The sequence below is a fragment of the Thalassophryne amazonica genome, chromosome 17, assembly GCF_902500255.1.
Source record: "Thalassophryne amazonica chromosome 17, fThaAma1.1, whole genome shotgun sequence".
In the NCBI taxonomy this organism is placed as follows: domain Eukaryota; kingdom Metazoa; phylum Chordata; class Actinopteri; order Batrachoidiformes; family Batrachoididae; genus Thalassophryne; species Thalassophryne amazonica.
The window spans coordinates 35,832,025-35,858,940 of record NC_047119.1 but is presented as its reverse complement, the minus strand read 5'-3'; the positions used below and the strand labels follow the sequence as shown (position 1 = coordinate 35,858,940).

The 26,916-nt window shown below is 41.3% G+C and overlaps 1 protein-coding gene across 1 annotated transcript in view; it reads right to left on the bottom strand.

Moving 5' to 3' along the window:
- LOC117529186 (neural proliferation differentiation and control protein 1-like) overlaps positions 1 to 13,884 on the bottom strand; it is a 98,277-nt gene extending 84,393 nt beyond the window's left edge. The window contains 1 exon segment of the mRNA XM_034191893.1: positions 13,575 to 13,884. Coding sequence (XP_034047784.1) covers positions 13,575 to 13,689 — 115 coding nt within the window. The 5' untranslated portion in view covers positions 13,690 to 13,884.
- Between the last annotated feature and the right edge of the window lie 13,032 nt (positions 13,885 to 26,916).

The window sequence follows — 26,916 nt, the reverse complement described above, 5'->3', positions numbered from 1 at the left end:
AGGGCAATGTATGTAGCTATAGAGTCTTTTCACATTTGGATTTGCAAAGAATTTCACCAATAGGGCACTACAACTCCATGATTGCACCAAGATCTACTACATATTTACATCATGTCCTTAAAAATCAAATTCATGACGCACTGGAAGTTGTGCTCAGTATAAAAAAACCCAATCAGTCGTCCAGCACGCTCTCCACAACTCTCACTTCCCACTGCAATGTCGATGACTAATTCTGCTGCAAAGCATAAAAGGTGATTAGCCCCCCCCCACACACAAAAAAAACAACCAAAAAAAAAAAAAAACTAAACAAAAAAATTGAGGCTAGTGTGCATGTGAGAGTGATACAGCGAGAGAGAAAGTGTGACACGAATACATTAAAGGTATAGTGCCACTGAGTTTTTTAAGCTTTAAGTCATAAAAAGAATTTTCTTTGGCACCACTCTAATCTTATTCCTTAGCATTTAGATGAGGGATATGATACTGCCAATACGATCAAACTTTATGGTGTCTGGAAACAATCTTGAATTTCAACCCCTGAGGGGGAGAAATTCAAAGGCTCAGATTCTATAAGCAACATTTGGTAGATCTGGAAACATTTGGTAAATTTGGAAGTGATTTACAGGAAATCTTATGGATGTTAACGTAAAATGGGTCACGGGTAACCTCAAAATCTGACATATGCGCACACACGCTTCCTGTAGTTAGTCTGCAAGACAGCGATAAAGGAAAAGAAAATATTAATTATGGAATTTTATTCTCAGATAAATATGTCCTCTTCATTAAAATGAGCTGTAATTTTGCAACATGTTACAAAAATAAGCCTACATTATAATACTTGGATTTCGGTAGAAACTAAATTTTGTCCGCTTTGTGAAATTCGAAAGGCCCCATAGCTTTAATGCATTAAGCCCTGGGGCAAATTTTCTCTGAATAATAATTATCAACTGACATCTATTTGGAATTTATTCATAAAAATACTGCAGTAAATAAAAAACTATATAATACAGTCATAAGCACCACTGAACCTGAGGTAAATATTTAAGCATTTTTGTGCAGACATTTTATGACATCACTTTAAGTAAATTTTTGATTACTTGTGTTCTGTGACACTTTGTGGTGTATTTGCACAGAATGATGTGTTTGTGTGTGTGCTGAATCAACTTCCTGATTACTATGCACTCCAGGCTGTTGTTGCACCCCAGCATGTGAAACTGGCAACAGCATGAGCCACCTTAATGGATGAGCTTTAAGATTATGGTGACACCTCTTGCATACATTTATTTAATCCTTTTAAACAAATGCTGTTCTCAATTTTAGCATCGTGAATAGCTTTTGGTTTGCAGGAACAGATGCAGCTTGTTTACAAATACATTTTTGTAAACATGAACAAACAAACAATGGTTGGTGTAACAGTGACATCACTGTCAGACTACATCTTATACAACATTAAACCTGAAACCCAGAGTGTCTTCTGACCATCAAGAGGGACAACAGACATGATCTTCACTGTCTGCCAATTGAAAGAAAAGTGTCAAGAACAACACCAACCATTGTACCTTGCCTTCATTGACTTGACAAAGGTGTTTGACAGTGTGCCACGCCCACTTTTGTGGAAGATTCTGAGCATAACGGCCTGTCCAGAGAAATTCATCAAGATCTTGAGGTTTCTCCATGATGACATGTCCACCAAAACTCTGGTAAATGGCACAAAAACTAATGATTTCAATATTCAATCAGGAGTAAAGCAGGGCTGCGTCGTCCCCCCTACACTCTTCATCATCTTGATGGCAACAATCCTCCACCTGACTATTAACTGACACTGTGTACAGAACAGATGGAAAGCTCTTCAACCTGAGCCAACTGACAGCCAAGATGAAAATCACCATCACTTCGCTCCTGGACTTCCAGTATGCCGACAACAGCAGTGTGACATCCTTTACAAAAGAAGGACTTTAGAAAATCCTTGAAACCTGTTATGTGTCGGACGCAGCCCGGAGAACCGACCAGCGTTTGAAGGACCCAGTATGAAATAAGCAGAGCACGGTACAAAGGATAACAGAGTTTAATAAACATAACAGTGAAGTGATACGAAAACAACAAAAGAGTGCGCGGTCTGGCGTGGTGGATTGCGGTGCGCTCCCAGCAGCGCTAACGGTCCGGAGCCAGAAAACTGTTCGGACCCAAGGACCCCGCCAACACCCCCCAGGTGGCCGCGACAAACCGAGTCTGTGAAAGAAGAAATCATTATGTGAGTCCACACTCAACACACAGAGAGAACGCTCAAAGGTGTACAAACAGCAAACACTTCCTGGCTTAATTGCAAATCAGCTTCCCACCCTGCAGGCATAGAACACCCTGTTCACAAAACTCCACTGCAGTGGAAGCTGATTTAAATGACTAACATACAGCTCAATATAATAAGGTGTGAGGGACACCACATTTACTGACTGTATAAATGTTAGTCACAAAACCAAACGTACCTCAGGAAGTGTGCTGACGAGCGTGAGACCTCACCCCCTCCTCTTTCACAGACCATGCATCAAACCTGGACGTTCTCTGCATCCACTGATGGGAGATGGCTCTAGAGACGACGATCTCACCCGTCTGGTCACAAGGTCGAGTCTCTGGCAAACACACACTGTGCACTCCAGACTTAAATGCCACCATGTTCCAATCCGTGTAGATGCACCACAGCTGTGAGTCCTGACGAGCTGCACGTGATCAGCCTCAGGTGATCAGGGTGAGGTCCTGATAAACTCAGCTACACAGCCACTCAGTCCCAAATGCGCACCACCTGGGAGGAAAACCAAAAGACAGAAACAGAAGACACACAAAAGCCAGCCAGGCACGCCAGCCACAACAAAACCTTCGACAAAGCCTACACTAAACTTGGTCTTCACAGCAAGCTGAAGTAGATAGAGATCCTGTACCAGCCTCCACCCAACATGGTCAATCCAGTGCTTCCTGTTGTGAAACTGCACAGACAGGTCCTGGAGAATATGACCCACTTTCCATACCTGGACAGGCTTGTGTCATCAAACGCTGACATTGGTGACGGGATCCAACTCCAACTCAATTCTGCGGGAACTGTATTCGGCCAGCTACAGAACCGTGTTTTCAACAATAGAGACCTCCAGCATGAGACAAAACTCCTCGTCTACAAAGTCATCATTATGCCAACCTTCCTCTACGGATCTGAGACCTGGACCATCTACTACTGCCACCTGAAGACCCTTGAGTAATTCCACTAACGTTGCCTGAGGAGTATCCTCCACGTCAAGTGGGAAGACTACCATACCAACATCAGCGTCCTGGCTGAAGCCAAGATATAGAGCATCACGTGGGTCATCATCAAGAACCAGCTTTGGTGGGTGGGCCAAGTTGTTAGAATGGATAATAGCCAACTTCCCAAGCAGATCTTCTACTCTCAGATGAGTGAAGGAAACGGCCCAGAGGAAGGCAGAAGAAACGCTATCAGGACCTCATGAAATACAACCTCAAGAACTGCATTACTGACTGGAAGACCTGGGAAGAACACGAGAGAACGAGCCAGCTGGCAAGCAATGACCTGCACTGGAGTGGAAATCTTTAAAAAAATGTGAACAACACAGAAGAGGAGAAAAAGGAAGGCGAGAGAGCATTATCCTGACCGGCAGAAGCTTCCTGCAACAACCACGTGCAGCATCTGTAAGAAATAGCATGTGTAAAGACTGTGGGCCTGTTCAGTCATCTCCATATCCACCATCCTGTCCAGGAATGGACCGAAAGACAATCTTCCTTGCCACCGAGGGACAGCTACGACAATGACGATACAACATGAGCACTGTTGGTGGCTGGTGGTTGTTTTGATGGTTTCTCATACTGTGTTTTACCGCTTGGAAAAAAAAAAAAAATTTTCAGGCTCAGTGAAATTCAAATGTGTGAGAAATTGAATCACCTAACTTCAAGAGGAAATCCTGCCAAGACTGTGTCTCCTCATATAATTTTCTTAAGCATGAGGAAATTGATACAACGCACCATAATTTAAAGGGGTTATTCTGTGCAAAAAATGGGGCTTTAGCAATGTTTTGCATTTAAATTAGTTCACAATTCAAGTTAAACTGTTATGTGTCGGACGCAGCTCGGAGAACCGACCAGCGTTTGAAGGACCCAGTATGAAATAAGCAGAGCACGGTTCAAAGGCTAACTGAATTTAATACATAACAGTGATAATATAATAACAAAAGGTGCGGCCTGGCGTGGTGCGCTCCCAGCAGCGCTAACGGTCCGGAGCCAGAAGCTGTTTCGGACCCAAGGACCCCGCCGACACCCCCCAGGTGGCCGCAACAACCGAGTCTGTGAAAGAAGGAACCATTATGTGAGTCCACACTCTACACACAGAACACTTAAAGGTGTACAAACAGCAAACACTTCCTGGCTTGATTACTGATCAGCTTCCCAACCTGCAGGCATGGAACAATCAGTTCACAAAACTCCACTGCAGTGAAAGCTGATACATGACTAACAAACAGCTCAATACAATAAGGTGTGAGGGACACCACATTTACTGACTGTATAACTGTTAGTCACAAAATCTAACATACCTCAGGAAGTGTGCTGACGAGCGTGAAACCTCACCCCCTCCTCTTTCACAGACTGTGCATCAAACCTGGACGTTCTCAGCATCCGCTGCTGATGAGATGGCTCCCAAGACGACGATCTCACCCGTCTGGTCACAAGGTCGAGTCTCTGGCAAATACACACTGTGCACTCCAGTCTTAAATGCCAACATGTTCCAATCCATCCAGATGCACCACAGCTGTGAGTCCTGACGAGTCGCAGGTGATCAGGGTGAGGTCCTGACAGCCTCAGCAACACAGCCACTCAGTCCCAAACGCACGCCACCTTGGAGGAAAACCAAAAGACAGAAACAAACCGGCAGCCAGGCCCCCCCAGCCATATAACATAAACACTCTCAAATTCCCACCAGTTTGTGACTGTACAAGCAGAAATCCACTTAAAAGCTAAATTTAGGCCTGAAATGGTCCATTTTAGACTTGTGTAATGTATGCTAACTGGAAATAAGTCCTTCCCTTCCAGTTTGTTAACACAATAACTCAAAAACAACAAGCGCAATCCAAGATTTCTGAAATCCACCGAGCCGGATCCGGAACACCATCAAAATTCAGCGAAGACTTCCATGCCCTAATTTCTATTTGTGGTGCAAATCTGATGAGAATCCATGAGGTAGTTTTTGTTTGTTTTTTTACATCATCCTTCAAAGCCTATATAAACTGAAATCTTGATCCAGAATCTGGATCCAGATCTGAAACACCTCCAAACTTTAATGGAGTCTTCGATGACCTAATATCTATCTGTGGTGAAAATTACGTCAAAATATGTGCAGTAGTTTTGACGTAATCCTGCTAACAGACAGAGAGACAGACAAATAAAGAAGAGCAAACAGAGATTTCTGATGTCCGCCAATCTGGATCTGGATCACCTCATCCTGAAAAGCTGATACAGAATCCGGATCCGGATCTGGATCATCTCCAAATTTCAGTGGAGTCTTCCATGCCCTAATATGTATCTGTGGTGAAAATTTGGTGAGAATCTGCGAAGATGTTTTGATGTCATCTTGCTAACAGACAGACAGACAAATAAATAAATAAATGAACACCGTTGATTTCATTACATCCTTGGCGGATGTAATAAATGCTGCCTTTTTAACCCACTTATACCAGTTAAGGGTCATGTGGTTGGGGATGGAGCCTATCCCACAGGTCATTGGGTGAGAGAGCGAACCTACCCAGAGAGAACCAATGCAAAAAAACAAAACAAAAGGAAAACATGTAAACTCCACACAGAGAGGTCCAGGTTGGATTAAAATCTGGCTGGGACCTTCCCGCTTTGAGGTAACAGCGCTAAGCAATTTTGTTTTACGTACCTATGCAACATCCTATGGACTTATATGCCACCTGCTGGTTGGTAGGTGGATGCTAGATTGATGATGAATTAGGAGCAGGTGTGCTTGTCATTGAGTCAGACAGACAGACCGTTCTCACACAGAAAAGCAGTACATCAAAAACATAAAGTTATTTTCTGACTGTTTCAAATCAGCTGCAGTATAAAAATCACAATTAATACAGCCACAAGTCCACAAGTCAATCAATTCAATCAATTTTATTTATATAGCGCCAAATCACAACAAACAGTTGCCCCAAGGCGCTTTATATTGTAAGGCAAGGCCATACAATAATTACGTAAAAACCCCAATGGTCAAAACGACCCCCTGTGAGCAAGCACTTGGCGACAGTGGGAAGGAAAAACTCCCTTTTAACAGGAAGAAACCTCCAGCAGAACCAGGCTCAGGGAGGGGCAGTCTTCTGCTGGGACTGGTTGGGGCTGAGGGAGAGAACCAGGAAAAAGACATGCTGTGGAGGGGAGCAGAGATCAATCACTAATGATTAAATGCAGAGTGGTGCATACAGAGCAAAAACAGAAAGAAACACTCAGTGCATCATGGGAACCCCCCAGCAGTCTAAGTCTATAGCAGCATAACTAAGGGATGGTTCAGGGTCACCCGATCCAGCCCTAACTATAAGCTTTAGCAAAAAGGAAAGTTTTAAGCCTAATCTTAAAAGTAGAGAGGGTGTCTGTCTCCCTGATCCGATTTGGGAGCTGGTTCCACAGGAGAGGAGCCTGAAAGCTGAAGGCTCTGCCTCCCATTCTACTCTTACAAACCCTAGGAACTACAAGTAAGCCTGCAGTCTGACAGCGAAGCGCTCTATTGGGGTGATATGGTACTATGAGGTCCCTAAGATAAGATGGGACCTGATTATTCAAAACCTTATAAGTAAGAAGAAGAATTTTAAATTATATTCTAGAATTAACAGGAAGCCAATGAAGAAAGGCCAATATGGGTGAGATATGCTCTCTCCTTCTAGTCCCCGTCAGTACTCTAGCTGCAGCATTTTGAATTAACTGAAGGCTTTTCAGGGAACTTTTAGGACAACCTGATAATAATGAATTACAATAGTCCAGCCTAGAGGAAATAAATGCATGAATTAGTTTTTCAGCATCACTCTGAGACAAGACCTTTCTAATTTTAGAGATATTGCGTAAATGCAAAAAAGCAGTCTTACATATTTGTTTAATATGCGCTTTGAATGACATATCCTGATCAAAAATGACTCCAAGATTTCTCACAGTATTACTAGAGGTCAGGGTAATGCCATCCAGAGTAAGGATCTGGTTAGACACCATGTTTCTAAGATTTGTGGGGCCAAGTACAATAACTTCAGTTTTATCTGAGTTTAAAAGCAGGAAATTAGAGGTCATCCATGTCCTTATGTCTGTAAGACAATCCTGCAGTTTAGCTAATTGGTGTGTGTCCTCTGGCTTCATGGATAGATAAAGCTGGGTATCATCTGCGTAACAATGAAAATTTAACCAATGCCGTCTAATAATACTGCCTAAGGGAAGCATGTATAAAGTGAATAAAATTGGTCCTAGCACAGAACCTTGTGGAACTCCATAATTAACCTTAGTCTGTGAAGAAGATTCCCCATTTACATGAACAAACTGTAATCTATTAGATAAATATGATTCAAACCACCGCAGCGCAGTGCCTTTAATACCTATGGCATGCTCTAATCTCTGTAATAAAATTTTATGGTCAACAGTATCAAAAGCAGCACTGAGGTCTAACAGAACAAGCACAGAGATGAGTCCACTGTCTGAGGCCATAAGAAGATCATTTGTAACCTTCACTAATGCTGTTTCTGTACTATGATGAATTCTAAAACCCGACTGAAAATCTTCAAATAGACCATTCCTCTGCAGATGATCAGTTAGCTGTTTTACAACTACCCTTTCAAGAATTTTTGAGAGAAAAGGAAGGTTGGAGATTGGCCTATAATTAGCTAAGATAGCTGGGTCAAGTGATGGCTTTTTAAGTAATGGTTTAATTACTGCCACCTTAAAAGCCTGTGGTACATATCCAACTAATAAAGATAGATTGATCATATTTAAGATCGAAGCAGTAAATAATGGTAGGGCTTCCTTGAGCAGCCTGGTAGGAATGGGGTCTAATAGACATGTTGATGGTTTGGATGAAGTAACTAATGAAAATAACTCAGACAGAACAATCTGAGAGAAAGAGTCTAACCAAATACCGGCATCACTGAAAGCAGCCAAAGATAACGATACGTCTTTGGGATGGTTATGAGTAATTTTTTATCTAATAGTTAAAATTTTATTAGCAAAGAAAGTCATGAAGTCATTACTAGTTAAAGTTAAAGGAATACTCGGCTCAATAGAGCTCTGACTCTTTGTCAGCCTGGCTACAGTGCTGAAAAGAAACCTGGGGTTGTTCTTATTTTCTTCAATTAGTGATGAGTAGTAAGATGTCCTAGCTTTACGGAGGGCTTTTTTATAGAGCAACAGACTCTTTTTCCAGGCTAAGTGAAGATCTTCTAAATTAGTGAGACGCCATTTCCTCTCCAACTTACGGGTTATCTGCTTTAAGCTGCGAGTTTGAGAGTTATACCACGGAGTCAGGCACTTCTGATTTAAAGCTCTCTTTTTCAGAGGAGCTACAGCATCCAAAGTTGTCTTCAATGAGGATGTAAAACTATTGACGAGATACTCTATCTCACAGAGTTTAGGTAGCTACTCTGCACTGTGTTGGTATATGGCATTAGAGAACATAAAGAAGGAATCATATCCTTAAACCTAGTTACAGCACTTTCTGAAAGACTTCTAGTGTAATGAAACTTATTCCCCACTGCTGGGTAGTCCATCAGAGTAAATGTAAATGTTATTAAGAAATGATCAGACAGAAGGGAGTTTTCAGGGAATACTGTTAAGTCTTCAATTTCCATACCATAAGCCAGAACAAGATATAAGATATGATTAAAGTAGTGGGTGGACTCATTTACATTTTGAGCAAAGCCAATTGAGTCTAATAATAGATTAAATGCAGTGTTGAGGCTGTCATTCTCAGCATCTGTGTGGATGTTAAAATCGCCCACTATAATTATCTTATCTGAGCTAAGCACTAAGTCAGACAAAAGTTCTGAAAATGCACAGAGAAACTCACAGTAACGACCAGGAGGACGATAGATAACAACAAATAAAACTGGTTTTTGGGACTTCCAATTTGGATGGACAAGACTAAGAGTTAAGCTTTCAAATGAATTAAAGCTCTGTCTGGGTTTTTGATTAATTAATAAGCTGGAATGGAAGATTGCTGCTAATCCTCTGCCTCGGCCCGTGCTACGAGCGTTCTGGCAGTTAGTGTGACTCGGGGGTGTTGACTCATTTAAACTAACATATTCATCCTGCTGTAACCAGGTTTCTGTAAGGCAGAATAAATCAATATGTTGATCAATTATTATATCATTTACTAACAGGGACTTAGAAGAGAGAGACCTAATGTTTAATAGACCACATTTAACTGTTTTAGTCTGTGGTGCAGCTGAAGGTGCTATATTATTTTTTCTTTTTGAATTTTTATGCTTAAATAGATTTTTGCTGGTTATTGGTGGTCTGGGAGCAGGCACCGTCTCTACGGGGATGGGGTAATGAGGGGATGGCAGGGAGAGAGAAGCTGCAGAGAGGTGTGTAAGACTACAACTCTGCTTCCTGGTCCCAACCCTGGATAGTCACGGTTTGGAGGATTTAAGAAAATTGGCCAGATTTCTAGAAATGAGAGCTGCTCCATCCAAAGTGGGATGGATGCCGTCTCTCCTAACAAGACCAGGTTTTCCCCAGAAGCTTTGCCAATTAGTCACAAGTCACAACAGTTATATTCTAAAGTAATACCTGCACACAGCCCCATGGAAAGGACTGTGTATGAATTTAGCTGATGAACAAAAAGAGTGAGGGAGATAACAGAGTGAGGTATACAGTAAATGAGATCAGAGAGAGAGAGAGAGAGAGAGAGAGAGAGAGATTGCGTTTCCACATACAAATGCACTAAATCAGAAAACATTATTTTCTGACTGCATCACATTAGTTATATTCTAAATCACAATTAACAAAGGCCACAAGCCCACAAGTGGTGGAAGCATTATGTATGAATGTAGTCAAAGCAAATGCTTCTTCCTTCTGTCTCTTTCTCAACGTGTGTGATTTAGACGTTATATAGCTTGAAATGAAATTCACTTTTTGTTTATCAGCTTCCAGTAGCCAACAAGGCCACTCCTGCTTATTTTTAAATATCTTGACGCACATTTTTCACAGTACTAGGTAACCAGGAAAATTGTTTAAATGTACTGTGACATCATTTTTTCGTGTCACTCCAGATGAAGGATAAAGATCACACGGAGACCAGCTGGAGAATTTTCCAGACATCAGCATGGCTCCAGAACCAAATTATCTCCATGACACACTCACGGTCAAATGAAGAGGTGCAAGCGCTAAAATATAGTATAGTGTACACGTGGCACATTCCTATTTTATCAATAATTGCAAATAAAAACTGGTGTGATAAACTAATTCTGGTTGTAAAAATAAACTGTAGCTGTTCATTAGAATGTGCAACTCCAGAAGTGCAAACAGATTAACACAAATCTTAATAAAAATCAGCTTTTTAACTTTTTTGAAGGGGGAGGGGGGACAATTCTAAAGAAGTAAAAATGCAAAATGTTTCATTTTATTTTTTCTGACAATATGAAATTTATCATTTCCATATTGTGCATTGTGTGCTGATTCAAAACAAGAAGATTCTATGACTTTTGTTTTCTCAGTGTCCAAACAATTTGATTCTGAATTACAACAATGGTACAACATTTTACAGACAAAATTCTTTAAAATTAAGCTCCTACACACTTTTTAATAATAACAATAATACAAAAATACTATGACATATTATTTCTATTTCTTACTAAGTGATTCAAACTAAAGTCACTCTCATAACTATCATAGCTGTAAAAGTGGTGGCTTGATTGTGGAATATTTGCATGCGTACTTATGCAAAGCATTATTTTGTTTTTCACATATCTATTTGATATAAATAAGGTTGTAGAAATTTCTTCAAATTTAAAAGATAAAAGGAGGAAATAGTTTTTTGTAATGATTTATGTTAATGAGCATACAGTGGGTAATTTGTAATGATTATAAATGCTATTTGTGTGGAAAAAAAACTGCAAGTGTTTGTATAATAAACATGTTTACTACTGCAGAATTGGACATTCATAAACACTGATAAGAAACCTGGTATCAGTATAGAAACAGTTTCAGAACATCAGTAAACCCCTTATGAGCTTGTATTTATTGATGAATTGGTGTGCTTATGTATTTTGGGTCAAGAATGAACACTAAGAAAACGGAAAATTGACAAATATTTTTGGAAAAATTAGTGATTTTAGCTAATAACAGTGAACAATGGATCTTGTACTGCAATGCACCACAGGAGTTCTGGGAACTGAGGTTTAAAATGTTGGTTCACATTAGTTTAACAGTGTTGTTAGTGTTATTGATATATTGTGTTTTTGTAGTTCAATTGGTTTAGCCAGTTTAGTTAAGTGTTATGCTGCCATTACCATGAGTAAGCTAAGTGCCATTCTGCCGGTGTCACAGACCGAACGCCCCCCCCCCCCCCCCCCAAAAAAATCAGTCCGCCCTGCCTTCACTGGCCCTGGTTCACGGATTATCACCTTGTTTCTGCTGAAAACTGCACTCCAGTCATCATATCTGAAGCTTTTGTACAACAATCATTTCCACATAAATTCAGCATTATTTCATTGTAAAAGATGGAGGATGCGATCAGAGTGCCGCGGCTACACGACCTGCTAGCTGATGCTTTCACTGCGCGTCAGTCATTTCAAAGCGTCACCAAGTATTGCCTCGTTTCTGCTTAAAACTGACTTTAGAATGATTTAAGAGGTTTTACCTTGTCATCTGATGATTAATTAATCCCATTAATCCATTTGATCGCTTTGGGTGAAGAAACTCCGAAATGAGGCATGCTCAGTGGAGGCAGGGCAGACCATTCGGTCTGCGACACTGGTACCATGCATGAGTTAAGTGTCATGTTGCCATTACCATGAGTGAAAATTGTAGTGCTTTTGATGTCTTCCACCACCGTCTCTGTTTGTGGGTGTGTAAAATTAAAAGCACTTGCTTGCAGCAGAATACAGAAAAGACAAAAAGCTCTGCATGCGTGCCATGTGTATAACTTCGATCACAGACAAACTGTGGTGAGCTGCCATTTTCCCTTTGGTATGCTTATGTATTTTGGGCCAAAGGATGAAAGCCACCAAAACAGAAACCTGATAATATTTTTGGAGAAACTACACATATTAGCTAACAACACTGAACAATGTGATAATTACATTCTGGACTCACACACCATTCCAGCAGGGGTGGTAAATCATCTATCTATTGAAATTGTGTGTGTATGCGTCATTTTATTTAGTAAGTTCAATATAAGTACATAATATAATTGTAAATACATTAAAAATACATGGATGGCACAAGAAAGTGAAAAGTTATTTTCATTGCGGTCCATTTAAAAATCAAATGACAAAATAGAAGTATTAATAAAATAAAATGATAATAATAATATTGATGATGATAATAATAATTATTATTATTATATGATAACAAGAATGTAAACCATTTATAAGTACATTAAGACTGTAAATTAACATTAAAAAATGACATAATTAACAGGAAAGAAAATGGTTGACTTCTTCTAAAATCTGTTGAGGTGTAAGGTTGTCAGCTACCTATTTTATTAACACTACACAATCTAGAGCCTGTGGGTCCCCACAGGCAACGCGCTAATTAAGAGGTTGTTTAGTGCTTGGATTTCTGGGAATTTCTTTATAAATAGTCATAACTGTTATTATTAATCACGACAATTACAATTACATTATTAATAACAAATGTATAATATATATAACAAAATAATATATGATAACAAGAACCTAAACAATTTATAAATACATTAAGACAGTAAATTAACATTTAAAAAATTACATAATTAACAGAAAATAAAAGGGTTGAGTTCCTCTTCTAAAATTGTTAAGGTCTAAGGTTCTAAAACATTTTGGACTCACACCATTCCAACTCATTATACAAACTCTGCTGAATTTATTACCACTCTTGAAAAATGTCAGCTACCTATTTAATAAACACTACCCAATCTAGAACCCGTGGATCCCCACGGGCAACACGCTAGTTTTTTTTTAAACAATGCTATATCCTTTAATCAACACATAATTATGTTAAGTGTTATTTGAGGATTAATAAGGCCCTAATACCACTTATTTAACACTTATTACCGATGTTACCATTTTAAATTCGTACTAAGAATTTGATTTGATGTAAGAAAAATTAAACAGAAAGCCAGAGATAGATAGATAAAGAACTCAAACACAATGGGTTCATATATTTTATGAGGTAATTTTTGACTACGCTTTCTGTGTTTTAGTCCTTCACTTGCACAAATAGCAATTAAAGTAAATAAAACAGGTGCCAAAGCTTCGTTTATTCTCAGAGCTGACTCACTAAAGATGTTCTGACACGTGTATTCGTGCGATAACTGCGCTAACTGATCTTTTTGTTTTATTTTGTTTTTTTACCTGGGTGTCCCGCACAGGTGGCGCACACGCTGAGCAGCACCGCGGTCAGCAGCAGCAGCCAGGCCGGTCGCTGCCGCTCGTTCCGCGGGCAGAGCGGCGCCACAAGCGGCGTCATCCTCGCGGTGTTCTCGGTGTCGGGTGGTCGCACGCGGGGACAGAGCTTTTCGTCATTCCACCATGTCGTCTGCTTTACTTTTCCGTTCCAGTTTGTGAGTGCCAGCGAGCGAGTGAACTTTCAGCACAGCGTGCGCACAGCGATGAGACGAGCAGGTAGCAGAGGAGCGCAGTCTGCGCAAGAACAGCGCGCTGTAATCCGCCGCCGCGGTGCTAAAGATAGCGGAGCTCCGGGGGAGGAGGGAGTGAGGCTGCCGTGCTGCATTCAGGGTCCACTCGTAAATTCCATTCGTCTTCACTCCGATTACTTTTCATCAGATTATGGCATAAAATCAAATTGTGACCTTCTCCAGTAATAACAATCAATAGAATATGCACTCACAAAACGCATTTATCTAAAGCTGGTTAACCATTATTAGCAATGCCATGTAACAGACAATTCAGTCTTGATTTGATTCATTATAATATGGCATTGCATAAAACATATATGTATATATATATATGTATGTATATATATATATAGCATGATCATAAAAGGATTAACACAATAAAGTGCAAGGTTTTTTTTTTTTGCCAAATTTTGTAACAGTCCATTTATTATTATCTAAGCTACTCAGACATTCACTCGTTCATTTCATTCATTTTCTGCTGCTTATCCAAATGCAGGTCATGATGGCAGACCAGGCAGCTCACCCAACATGCCAAATCGTGTAACTCTTCTTGGGGGATCCTGAGGCGTTCTTAAGCCAGCTGGGAAATATAAGACCTCCAGCATGTCCTGGGTCTTCCCCAGGGTCTTTCCCAGTTGGACGTGCCTGGAAGACCTCCCTAGAAAGACGACCAAGTGGCATTCTCACCAAATGCCTGAACCACCTCAGCTGGCTCTTTTTGATACAAAATAGCAGCGGTTCTACTCTGAGTCTTTCCTGAATACAACCCCTGGCAAAAATTATGGAATCACCGGCCTCGGAGGATGTTCATTTAGTTGTTTAATTTTGTAGGAAAAAAAGCAGATCACAGACATGACACAAAACTAAAGTAATTTCAAATGGCAACTTTCTGGCTTTAAGAAACACTATAAGAAATCAAGAAAAAAAGATTGTGGCAGTCAGTAACGGTTACTTTTTTAGACCAAGCAGAGGGAAAAAAATATGGACTCACTCAATTCTGAGGAATAAATTATGGAATCACCCTGTAAATTTTCATCCCCAAAACTAACACCTGCATCAAATCAGATCTGCTCGTTAGTCTGCATCTAAAAAGGAGTGATCACACCTTGGAGAGCTGTTGCACCAAGTGGACTGACATGAATCATGGCTCCAACACGAGAGATGTCAATTGAAACAAAGGAGAGGATTATCAAACTCTTAAAAGAGGGTAAATCATCACACAATGTTGCAAAAGATGTTGGTTGTTCACAGTAAGCTGTGTCTAAACTCTGGACCAAATACAAACAACATGGGAAGGTTGTTAAAGGCAAACATACTGGTAGACCAAGGAAGACATCAAAGCGTCAAGACAGAAAACTTAAAGCAATATGTCTCAAAAATCGAAAATGCACAACAAAACAAATGAGGAACAAATGGGAGGAAACTGGAGTCAATGTCTGTGACCGAACTGTAAGAAACCGCCTAAAGGAAATGGGATTTACATACAGAAAAGCTAAACGAAAGCCATCATTAACACCTAAACAGAAAAAACAAGGTTACAATGGGCTAAGGAAAAGCAATCGTGGACTGTGGATGACTGGATGAAAGTCATATTCAGTGATGAATCTTGAATCTGCATTGGGCAAGGTGATGATGCTGGAACTTTTGTTTGGTGCCGTTCCAATGAGATTTATAAAGATGACTGCCTGAAGAGAACACGTAAATTTCCACAGTCATTGATGATATGGGGCTGCATGTCAGGTAAAGGCACTGGGGAGATGGCTGTCATTACATCATCAATAAATGCACAAGTTTACATTGATATTTTGGACACTTTTCTTATCCCATCAATTGAAAGGATGTTTGGGGATGATGAAACCATTTTTCAAGATGATAATGCATCTTGCCATAGAGCAAAAACTGTGAAAACATTCCTTGCAAAAAGACACATAGGGTCAATGTCATGGCCTGCAAATAGTCCGGATCTTAATCCAATTGAAAATCTTTGGTGGAAGTTGAAGAAAATGGTCCATGACAAGGCTCTAACCTGCAAAGCTGATCTGGCAACAGCAATCAGAGAAAGTTGGAGCCAGATTGATGAAGAGTACTGTTTGTCACTCATTAAGTCCATGCCTCAGAGACTGCAGTTGCCATTTGAAATGACTTTAGTTTTGTGTCATGTCTGTGATCTGCTTTTTTTTCTACAAAATTAAACAACTGAATGAACATCCTCCGAGGCCAGTGATTCCATAATTATTGCCAGGGGTTGTAGTCAAGTTTCTCACTCTGTCCAAGAGTGTAAGCCCAGATACCTGACAGAGGAATCTCATTTTCACCGCTCGTATCCATGATTCTTATTCTTTCAGTCATTACTCAAAGTTCATGACTATTGGTGAGGATAGGAGTATAAATTGACTGAAATATAGACTCTCGCCTTCTGGCTCAGCTCATTCATCACGACGGTCCGACACAGCATCTGTAAAACATTGTACGCCACCCCAATTAGTCTATCGATCTCATGCTCCAACTTATCCCCAATCGTGAACAAGACACTTCTCCTCCACCAGGGGCAATAACTCAGAGGGGTTAGTCCACCCTTTTCTGACAGAGGTTTTATCATCTCCTCCCTGGACCCCCACCATATTGTGGTGGAGGGGCTTGTGGGCTCCAGTGATCCTGGGAGCTGTGTTGTCTGGAACATTAGTTCCTGGTAAGGCCACCCTTGGCAAATTGCTCACAGGTAAGGAGACAGACAAAGGGCAATTCAAGAGACCCTTTATGATGGACACACAAAGGGATGGAGTCACTTTTGCCTGGATTAGGGACACGGGACCTCCTCCTGGTGCCAGACATGTGGGGGGAAGCTTGTAAGCGAATGCCTGTTGGGGCAGAGGATCTACAACCGTGGGACTCGGTTGAGCTCAACCTGAAAAAAAACACTGTCATCTCCATGTGCCCTAATGGCCTTTAAGGGGCGTGTAAAGGACCTGGTACTCTACGTTACGGGCAGTGCACAGGCAAAAATGGACACTCTGCTATTTCTTCAAACATCATTATTAAATAGCACAATTAACTCTAGTCAAGATATTTATACACATGACTTTAAGATTTTGTGTTTTTTTAGTCTATAAACAACACACACACTGAGAGGAGTCAACCCACACAAAGCAACGGGCCCCCACAGCATTTCCAAATGAGTGCTGAAAGACTGTGCAGACCAGCTTGCTGGATTTTCACCAAAATTTTTAACCGGTCCTTGAGACAGTCTGCTGTCCCGTCATGCCTGAAGACATCCACCATAGTCCCCCTACCCAAGAAATCTCCCATAACCAGCTTGAATGACTACCAGCCATAATTTACTGGGATGAGGTGGAACAGCTGACGGTGTGGTGTAGAGAAAATAACCTGCTCCTGAACACATCCAAAACCAAGGAGCCAATTATAGACTTCAGGAGAATCTAAACAGTCTTTCAGCCCATTATCATTGGGGGGGACCTGTGTCGAAAGGGTCAGGGACTTGTGTTTCCTTGGAGTCCACACAGATGAGAAACACCACACACACTTGGTCAAGAAGGCACAGCAAAGACACCACTTTCTGATTAACCTCACGTACTGTCTCTGTACATGGTTTGCCAGCTGCACGGTGGCAAACAGGAAAGAGCTCCAGAGGGTTACCAAAATGGCAGAGATCATTGGGTGCCCTCTACCCACACTGGGGGCCCTTCATGGTTCTTACTGTCTCAGAAGAGCCAACACCATCCTAAAGGACTCATCCCACCCTGGACACTCTCTGTTTGAGCTACTGCCATCAGGCAGACAGTACAGGACCATTAAAGCAAGTACAAATAGACTGAAAAATAGTTTCTACTCAACTGCTGCATGCTAGAACTGGAACCAAATAGCCACGTCACACGCCACACTTGAAATTAGTGCAATATTTGTTTATGTGCAATGTCCAGTTTCTGTACATACTTTTCTTTTTTTATATGCATTCTCTTTTTTGCTACTATGTTCTTATAATTTTTTCTTTTTTAATTTACACTCTGGACATACCTCTTTCATTTGGTTAAGTTTTGTTTTTTATTCTCTTCTCCAGACCTTTCAAGTCTGCACGTGGTTTACTCAGGTTTATATTTGCACTGAAAGGCTTGCACCTTACCTTTCGTTGTACTGGTTGCAATGACAATACAGAATCTGCATCTGTATGTGCTGTATTTATGTCTTGAATACTTTTTTTCCTATTGATATTTTTGCTTTTTATGTTTTAGGATTTTTTTTTTTTTCCTTTTGAATGTATTGATGTGGTTTGTTTGATTTATAGTTTGTCTAATTTCTTTGGTGTAATGTCTTTTTTTGGTGTGTACGTCAAATATTTGTATTATGATATTATTAGTCCAATACATGCTACCATCAGTGTCTTCAAGGACCACGATGTACATAAGCCCCTTATTTTGGAAGCTTTCTTGTGTTATCCTTGACAGTAGATGTTAACAAGGTCATCTAAAATTACACCCAGAATTCAAGAATAGAACAGAGTTCCCCAAATTGGGGCCCACAAACCATATTTAGCTGAACTTGCCTGTATTTTGACGGGGTGTGGAAGTCGACAAGCTCTTTGCAAATTAATCAATTACCGTTAAGCAGATTAAAGTAACATTTTTATGTTGACGTTTCATTTTAGATTCAGCATGTTAATTTTCTATTAAATATAATACATTTGTGTTTTATGCACTTTCTGAAAGCGCAGATTCTTATTATGTGACATCCATTTAAAAAAAAATGCAGATAGATCAAATTTAAAATGAAGGAAGCCCTCAAAGCTAACTTCCCACTTTCACAATGTATCATGTCATTATCGGCATAAGACAAAGAAAAGCACTGCTACAGGACTTTTGGCAATAAATATTATTACAAGCAGCCCATTTGGGTATTTCAGTGTTCATAATTTCCCACAGCACTCGAAGGCAGCAGTTTACAGATGAGTTAAGCCTTGTGACTCCTGACAAGAAAAACTGGTTCTGATCATAAAATGAAAATTACATGTTAAGAGCTTCTGGAAAAGCCACGTACTGCTTGAGACTCAGCTGGCTTCTTGTTCCTGTTCATTTTATTTAATAATCAGAAACATTTATTTAGTGTCCAGTCAGTTTACCCTGTGAGCTTAGAATCACAAGCAGCTTGTTTTAACATCAACAGCTAAGAAAGTGTGGCCCTGATATATGGTATTCCACCTAGACGTGACAAATATACGTTTGCTGATGTGTTCTGCAATCTACCTGCATAATCATCTCAAGCACTGATAATAAAAATGCCAAGCGGTGAAAATTTCAGATACATAAGTGAAAGAGAGGCACATTTTCAACAATATTTTGACATTTATTGACAAGAAGATTGCCTTAGCTTACAATCTTCAAAGATGAGAAGATGTGAAACAAACTGAATCCAAGTTGCAAATCTCTCTGGGCACTTTTTGAGCTCAGGTACCTGTCAACAAAAATGTTACAAAACAGCCAAACCCAACATTAAATAGCATAAAACAAAAGTTAGAAAGTAACCGCCTACAGACTCCTGAGGTATATCATTTGACGATGCCTCAATCACAAAAATGTTGGAATAAGACTTGAGTTTAATTTAGCAGCAGAAGTGTGTCACTGAAAATACTCTTAACCAAAAAAAATAAAAAATTCCCCAAACAAACATCTGTTCACATTCCCACTCAGTCAGCTCAGATAACCACAGATACCACACAAATACTCAACTCATGCAATAAAGTAGACAAGAAAAAAAAAGGTCAATTCTCAGCTTTTGCATAAATTCATGAATCATAAAGCCTGTGATACGGTTTCTCCAGAGTCTGTCAGAGTAGAAAAAGCAGTGTTTTTCTCTTTTTTTTATTTCAAGGTGATTCAAAGAACAACAGTCAGGTAGTTGAACATGACAACATTTGGCATTTTGACTGTATACCACCCCAATGGCACTCAAACTGAGGTGTACTTGCAGAACGATATACATTTAAGAAAGTGTCAAATCTCAGACCGAGTCTCCCATGTGCCTTTTGGCAAACTAAAAATTTTACATCTTTTAAGAAAATCCTTCTGTTTCACTCCACCATGGATCTGCATAACTAAATCAAAGCCACAGAATCCAAAAACACCTTCACAGATGTCATGGGGTCTTGGTGTCTAGTCTACTTCCACCGTCCAATACCATCCTGTTTGTATTGCTTAATGATTGATGTAAATGAAATCCAAGACATTCAGTGACTCATCATTTGGTGTATGTGCTTGGCTGAGGAGCCAACGGTGCGAAGCTACCATCTGTGAGATTATGACTGAACGCCTCTAAGTCAGAATCCTGCCTAGACGAAGCGATACCGAAGCGCCGTGGATTTTCGGTTGGCCCCTGATAGCTGGGCCTCCCCCCCGGAGGGGGGGGGGGGGTGAGCAGAGCCGCTCGTGACTGGACTGGGGCGCGGCCGGATATGCAGCCACCCCTCTCCTCCCACGCAACTCATGTTTGTGGAGAACCTGGTGCTAAATCACTTGCAGACAAGTGACAAGTGTTTTTTAAAGAATATTTTTGTGTCCAATTATTAATGAACTTTGAAAATGGAGGCAGTTTATATACCATCCATCCATTTTCTTCTGCTTTATCCGGAGACGGATCGCGGGGGCAGCAGCTCAAGCAAAGCCGCCCAGACCTCCCGATCCACACACACCTCCCCCAGCTCCTCCGGGGGAACCCCAAGGCGTTCCCAAGCCAGCCGAGAGATGTAATCCTTCCAGCGTGTCCTGGGTCTTCCCCGGGGCCTCCTCCCAATGGGACGTGCCCGGAACACCTCTCCAGCGAGGCGTCCAGGGGGCATCCGGAGAAGATGCCCGAGCCACCTCAACTGACTCCTTTCAACGTGGAGGAGCAGCGGCTCAACTCCAAGCTCCTCCCGAGTGACCGAGCTCCTCACCCTATCTCTAAGGGAGCTCCCAGCCACCCTGCGGAGGAAACTCATCTCGGCTGCTTGTACCCGTGATCTCGTTCTTTCGGTCATGAGCCAAATCTCATGACCACAGGTGAGGATCGGAACGTAGATCGATCGGTAAATCGAGAGCTTTGTCCCCCTACTCAGCTCTCCCTTCACCACTACGGTCCGATACAGCGACCGCATCACTGCAGACCCTGCACGATCCGTCTATCGATCTCACGCTCCATCAGTCCCTCACTCGTGAACAAGACCCCGAGATACTTAAACTCCTCCACTTGAGGCAAGGACACTCCACCGACCTGAAGAGGGCAAAGCACCTTTTTCCGGTCGAGAACCATGGCCTCGGATTTAGAGGTGCTGATCTTCATCCCGGATGCCTCACACTCGGCTGCAAACCGCCCCAGTGCACGCTGAAGGTCCTGATTTGACGAAGCCAACAGAACCACATCGTCCGCAAACAGCAGAGACGAGATTCTGTGGTTCCCAAACCAGGCCCCCTCTAAACCCTGGCTGCGCCTAGAAATTCTGTCCATAAAAATAATGAACAGAACCGGTGACAAAGGGCAGCCCTGGCGGAGGCCAACGTGCACTGGAAACAGGTTTGACTTACTACCGGCAATGCGAACCAAGCTCCTGCTGCGGTTGTACAGGGACCGGATAGCCCTTAGCAAAGGACCCCGGACCCCGTGCTCCCGGAGCACTCCCCACAGGGCGCCCCGAGGGACACGGTTGAACGCCTTCTCCAGATCCACAAAACACATGTGGACTGGTTGGGCGAACTCCCATGAACCCTCGAGCACCCGATGGTGCGTGTAGAGCTGGTCCAGTGTGCTGCGACCAGGACGAAAACCACACTGCTCCTCCTGAATCCGAGATTCGACCATCGGTCGAATTCTCCTCTCCAGTACTCTGGAATAGACCTTACCGGGGAGGCTGAGGAGTGTGATCCCCCTATAGTTGGAACACACCCTCCGGTCCCCCTTCTTAAACAGAGGGACCACCACCCCGGTCTGACAATCCAGAGGCACTGTCCCTGATTGCCACGCGATGTTGCAGAGGCGTGTCAGCCAAGACAGTCCCACAACATCCAGAGACCTAAGGTACTCAGGACGGATTTCATCCACCCCAGAAGCCTTGCCACCGAGGAGCTTTCTAACCACCTCAGTGACTTCTGCCTGGGTAATGGATGAGTCTGCCTCTGGGTCCCCAGTCTCTGCGTCCTCTTCGGAAGACGTGACGATGGGATTGAGGAGATCCTCAAAGTACTCCTTCCACCGCCCAACAACATCCCCAGTCAGGGTCAACAGCTCCCCACCCGCACCGTAAACAGTGCTCCCCCTCTAGCTGCCACCTTATCGTGGTGGGGGAGTTTGCGTATCCGGATGATCCTAGGAGCTATGTTGTCGGGGGCTTTGTGCTCCCTGTAGGGTCTCCCAAGGCAAACAGGTCCTAGGTGACGGGTCAGACTAAGGGCAGCTTAGAACCTCCATGACCAGTGAAAGATCAAGGACCGAGACGTCGCCCGGTATGGCGGAGCCGGGGTCCCACCCTGGAGCCAGGCCTGGGGTTGGGGCTTGCGCGCGAGTGCCTGGTGGTCGGGCCTTAGCCCATGGGGCCCGGCCGGACTCAGCCCAAAGGAGCAATGTGGGCACGCCCTCCTGTGGGTTCACCACCTGCAGAGGGGGCCATGGGGGTCGGGTGCAGAGAGGATTGGGTGGCGGTCGAGGGCGGGTGGCCCGGCGGCCCGGTCCATGTTCATAGCCCCTGGCTGTTGGGACGTGGAATGTCAGTTTATATACCAAAGAGTGTAATTCCTAAATTGTTAATGTAATACATTTATTAAACCCCCTTGAATTAAAGAGGAAAGTCAACACTACATGCACATTTTGACCGTTTCATTTAAACTGTTATGCAGAGGCAAAATGTACAAATAAAGTTGAGACGCAAAACCCACCACATCCAAAAGCTTAATTTTTTCCATTGAGCCCACATTGCACTTTTTTGTTTAGGTGACCATCAGTTTGTTAATTAATAAAAAAAATATTTAATTTTATTGATAGAAAGCTGTACACTTTCCTTTTAAACTCCATATTAAAATTGCATTTACCTCAGTTTAAAAAAATTACTGGAAGATTTTGCATCTAAATGCTTCAAATATTGTCTCACAGTCCAAATACACATGGACCAGATTCTACGTACAGTACATAAGTGGCAGTAATGCTTTTGGAACAATACACAGAATCCAACTTTTTCTTTTGTACTTGACTGTTACTCTTAAATGAAGTTTAAAGATCACACAATTCCTGACATTTTAACTGCAAATATATATGTTCATCACTTTACCATGCAACTATAATTCATGACTGGGAATAAAATGTGTTACAGCAACACATATCAAAGAAAATAGGTATGATTGCCTTGCGGTTCCAAGTAAAGCCCGGTCGATGTATCAGTTGGCCTATAATAGACCAACATGAGCCTTTCACGAACGTATCTGTATTGGCGTCATTTTTAGCTGATCTGAAAATGTATTTTTACATAATAAACAATTAGTCCTGGCTCTGGGGGGGGTTTCGTGTACAGTTCTCTTTGAGAACCAAAACTTGCATTTTCACCTTACCTATGATGAAGACATTCAAAAAAGCTTGTTTAAGATTTTTGTCTGTGGTACGTTTTTTCTGCAGCGCCCAATTTTCAATTATGGTTCAGTGCTATTTGGCCAAATTTCTAGAATTCATATCTTACGGAATAACTAACAAGACAACAGTGGCACAGTAAATAAATTACCTTTACCTGTCATGTTTAGATGTAGCATATACATTTGCATCATGTTTAGATGTCATTTAGAGAATATTTTGACAAAAAAAAAAGATTTTTTTCCCCCTAATTTTGCCGAAAAATCACTTTCAGTTTGAAAGCCACTAAAAGATTGCAAGCCTTCCTAGATACTATTTGTATACAAAAATAAGCCAGCTTTTGTGAAAAACATCCTTATGGGGTCCTTTTAATAAAAACACTTTCAATTTTTATTTTCAGTATACTGCAGGGTCATTGAGGGGGTTAATGTGACCCAAAGTTTCCCCTACCCCCAAAAAATGGTATTTACCAAATCAGCTGATTAGTTCTAATTCATGGAATAATTGATATTGAAACTTGATTTTGCTATTAGGGTACAGGGTGTTGTTATCTCGAAGTTCACTGACACCATTTTAACCCCTTTCAATTTTGCCTCATTTGCATTATTTCAAAATGGCTGCCAAAATGTCCTCCACATGGCCCCAGGAGACATGAAGTTGGTCTATGTCTAATACATGCATGTAAGGCCTAAGTTCCCCATCCATTTCCCTAGAGCCAAGCATACCCAAGACCACGCTGCCATCTATTGTTCTTAAAGTGACCCACATCTTGTAACCTTAAGCCATTGTATTTGTAGGAAGAAGCCATTTTCTTCTTTGTTTTGAAAATGAAGTGACCTTGTCACCTTTCTCTAAGCTATTGTATGTGCTATTACAAAGTAGAGCTGATAGGTAAGTTTCCAGAGTAATAACAGATGATCGTATCTACATCATCATAGTCTGTTCTGACCTTTATGTATTTGTGAAGGCCTTCTTAGGATTCACAATGGCCTAAGTGGCCAAGAAGTGATTTCATGGATGTCTGGTGTGTAGGCCTATCGAACCCAAGCATATTTCACTAGTAGCCTACAACAGAAATACATTATGTTTATGTCATTAGTGTATGGACACAGTGATCTCATCTAAATCAAGAATTGTACTTTTATTTGATTTCATAACAAGAAGGGACTCTAACAACTAGTGCTGCCCTCTTTTTTTGAGCTTTTGTACTAAAATTCCAATGGTATACAGTAGGAAACTGAGTGTGAGTCCACATCTTCAGTCAAGCTTTGAAGAAGCTGACCTGCGCATCCCTATTCATGTCCTTGACTGTCTTGAGAATGGACACAGAGTATGTGTTGTGATTACGAGCGACACTGATGTGATTGTTGCCCTTTTGTACCACATGCCTGTATTTCTAAGGAAAAACCTTCTGGAGCTGTGGGTACGTGCGGAGTTGGAGACACTACTCGCTATGTGCCCCTTCATACTCTGTATGACAAACTTGGAAGTAACCTTTGTTCAGTCCTTCCGGCTGTGCACAGCCTTACTGGATGTGACATCACGAGCAAAATTGGTACTAAGAAGGCTGCCTTAAAAGCTACACCTGAGGAGCTACTGAAACAATTTGGGCAGCTGCAACACCTTTCTGCGCCCATCATCAGTGATGCAGAACAGTACTTGGTGAAAGTGTTCAGACCAGGAAGTGACGCCAAGGATTTCTCAACTATGCAGGCAGAGGTTTTCCACCAGAAAAAGGATAGTTCTCATCAAAATCTGCCTCCAACCAGCCAGGGACTTCTTCCACATATCAAATGAAAAAATAATGTTTTTGGATACAAAATGCTGTTAATGACATTAAATCATGTAGCAAATGTGTATGCTATGTCTAAACATGATAGATAAAGGTGATTTTTTCATTCTGATACTGTCTTCTTGTTAGTTATTCTGTCAAACCTGAATTCTTGAATTTCGACCCATTAGCCATGGACTGTGATGGCATAAATCGTGCAGCAGAAAAAAACGTACCACGGATGAAAATCTTAACCAAGCTTTTTTGAATGTCCTCATATGTAAGGTGAAAATGCAAGTTTTGGCTCTCTTAGAGAAATGTACACGACTCCCCCCCCCCCCCCCCCCAGAGCCTATACTAAATACAGAAAACACTTTGTTGTGTTATCACCTAGTTTGTCCAGCAGAGAGTACTCTCACAGCATTACTTTTCCAAAGTTGTAAAGCATGGGTGCAGGACCCAATGACCCCTTGAGCACATTAGCTACAAGAGAGAGGCAAAGCAACCAGCCACTTTATAGTGATAATAGACAAGTGGTTGTTATATCACGAGGCAGGCCAAAAATAGACAAGAAAATCTATTTTATGCAAAAATGCTGAGTGGTGCAACATGACAATTGCCAATCCGAGTAGAGGCAGCAGGATGTACGTTTTATTTATAATTATTTTTATGATAAATTTAATGTTAAATTGTAGCTCAAGCCTCAATTACATTTTTTTGTCATAAGTGTTTAATAACAAAATGTTGGGAATCATTACCATTTTTTAAAAATGCATTTATCAGCATATCAGTATCGGTACCCAAAAAAATTACTGTCGGTCAGGCTCTAGTTTCAAATGCAGAGCACTATGGGAATGGAGACCAACATACTGACTCTCAAATGCATGCATACTACACACTGCTTCATTTACTTTTAAAACTATCCTTTGGTCACTTTTATCAAATATTATGAGTGAAATGTCACAGTTGTTTATGGGATGTGGGCACAAAACAGGCACATGACCTCCAAAGCAAAACAGAATATTTTTCATAACTCAGGTTAAGAGTAGAGACACTTATTCTGAAAGCCTAGGAGGAGGACGTTGTGCAAAACAAGATTATTTTTAGTGAAATGAATGTTTTAGTGGAGACACTACCTTGGATATAATTGCACAGAATACATACGTTCACATGTGCACACATACATAAAAACATCAAATTGCACAGTTTTAAAAATCCCTGAAGTCATTTTTAACACAGAATAAAGTTCCCAAATTGGCCTCACATTATATCCTTCATCAGCCACCATTAGATTACTGCAAAGTTACAGTAACCAACATCACTGACTGGCCAGGTTAGAGTTTTTTTGCAATTATTAATTAACAGTACATATTGAAGTGAAAAAGTGCAATCTAGATCTACATCAAAAATTAGGCTGCAATGCATACAAATGTAATAAGTAAGGGTTTTTTGTTTGTAAAACCTTTTTTTTTTTAAATTTTCTTCTGTGAGGTCATTTTAAAGTCTCAACATCAGCATCACCATAAAAAACCATATGGATTTGAATCATGTGTGATTACATCAGACATGCTTGAACCCTCGTGGGCATGCGAGAGTTTTTTCACGCCTGTCGGTTACGTCATTCGCCTGTGGGCAGTCTTTGAGTGAGGAGTGGCCCACCCTCTCGTCGATTTTTTCATTGTTTAGGAATGGC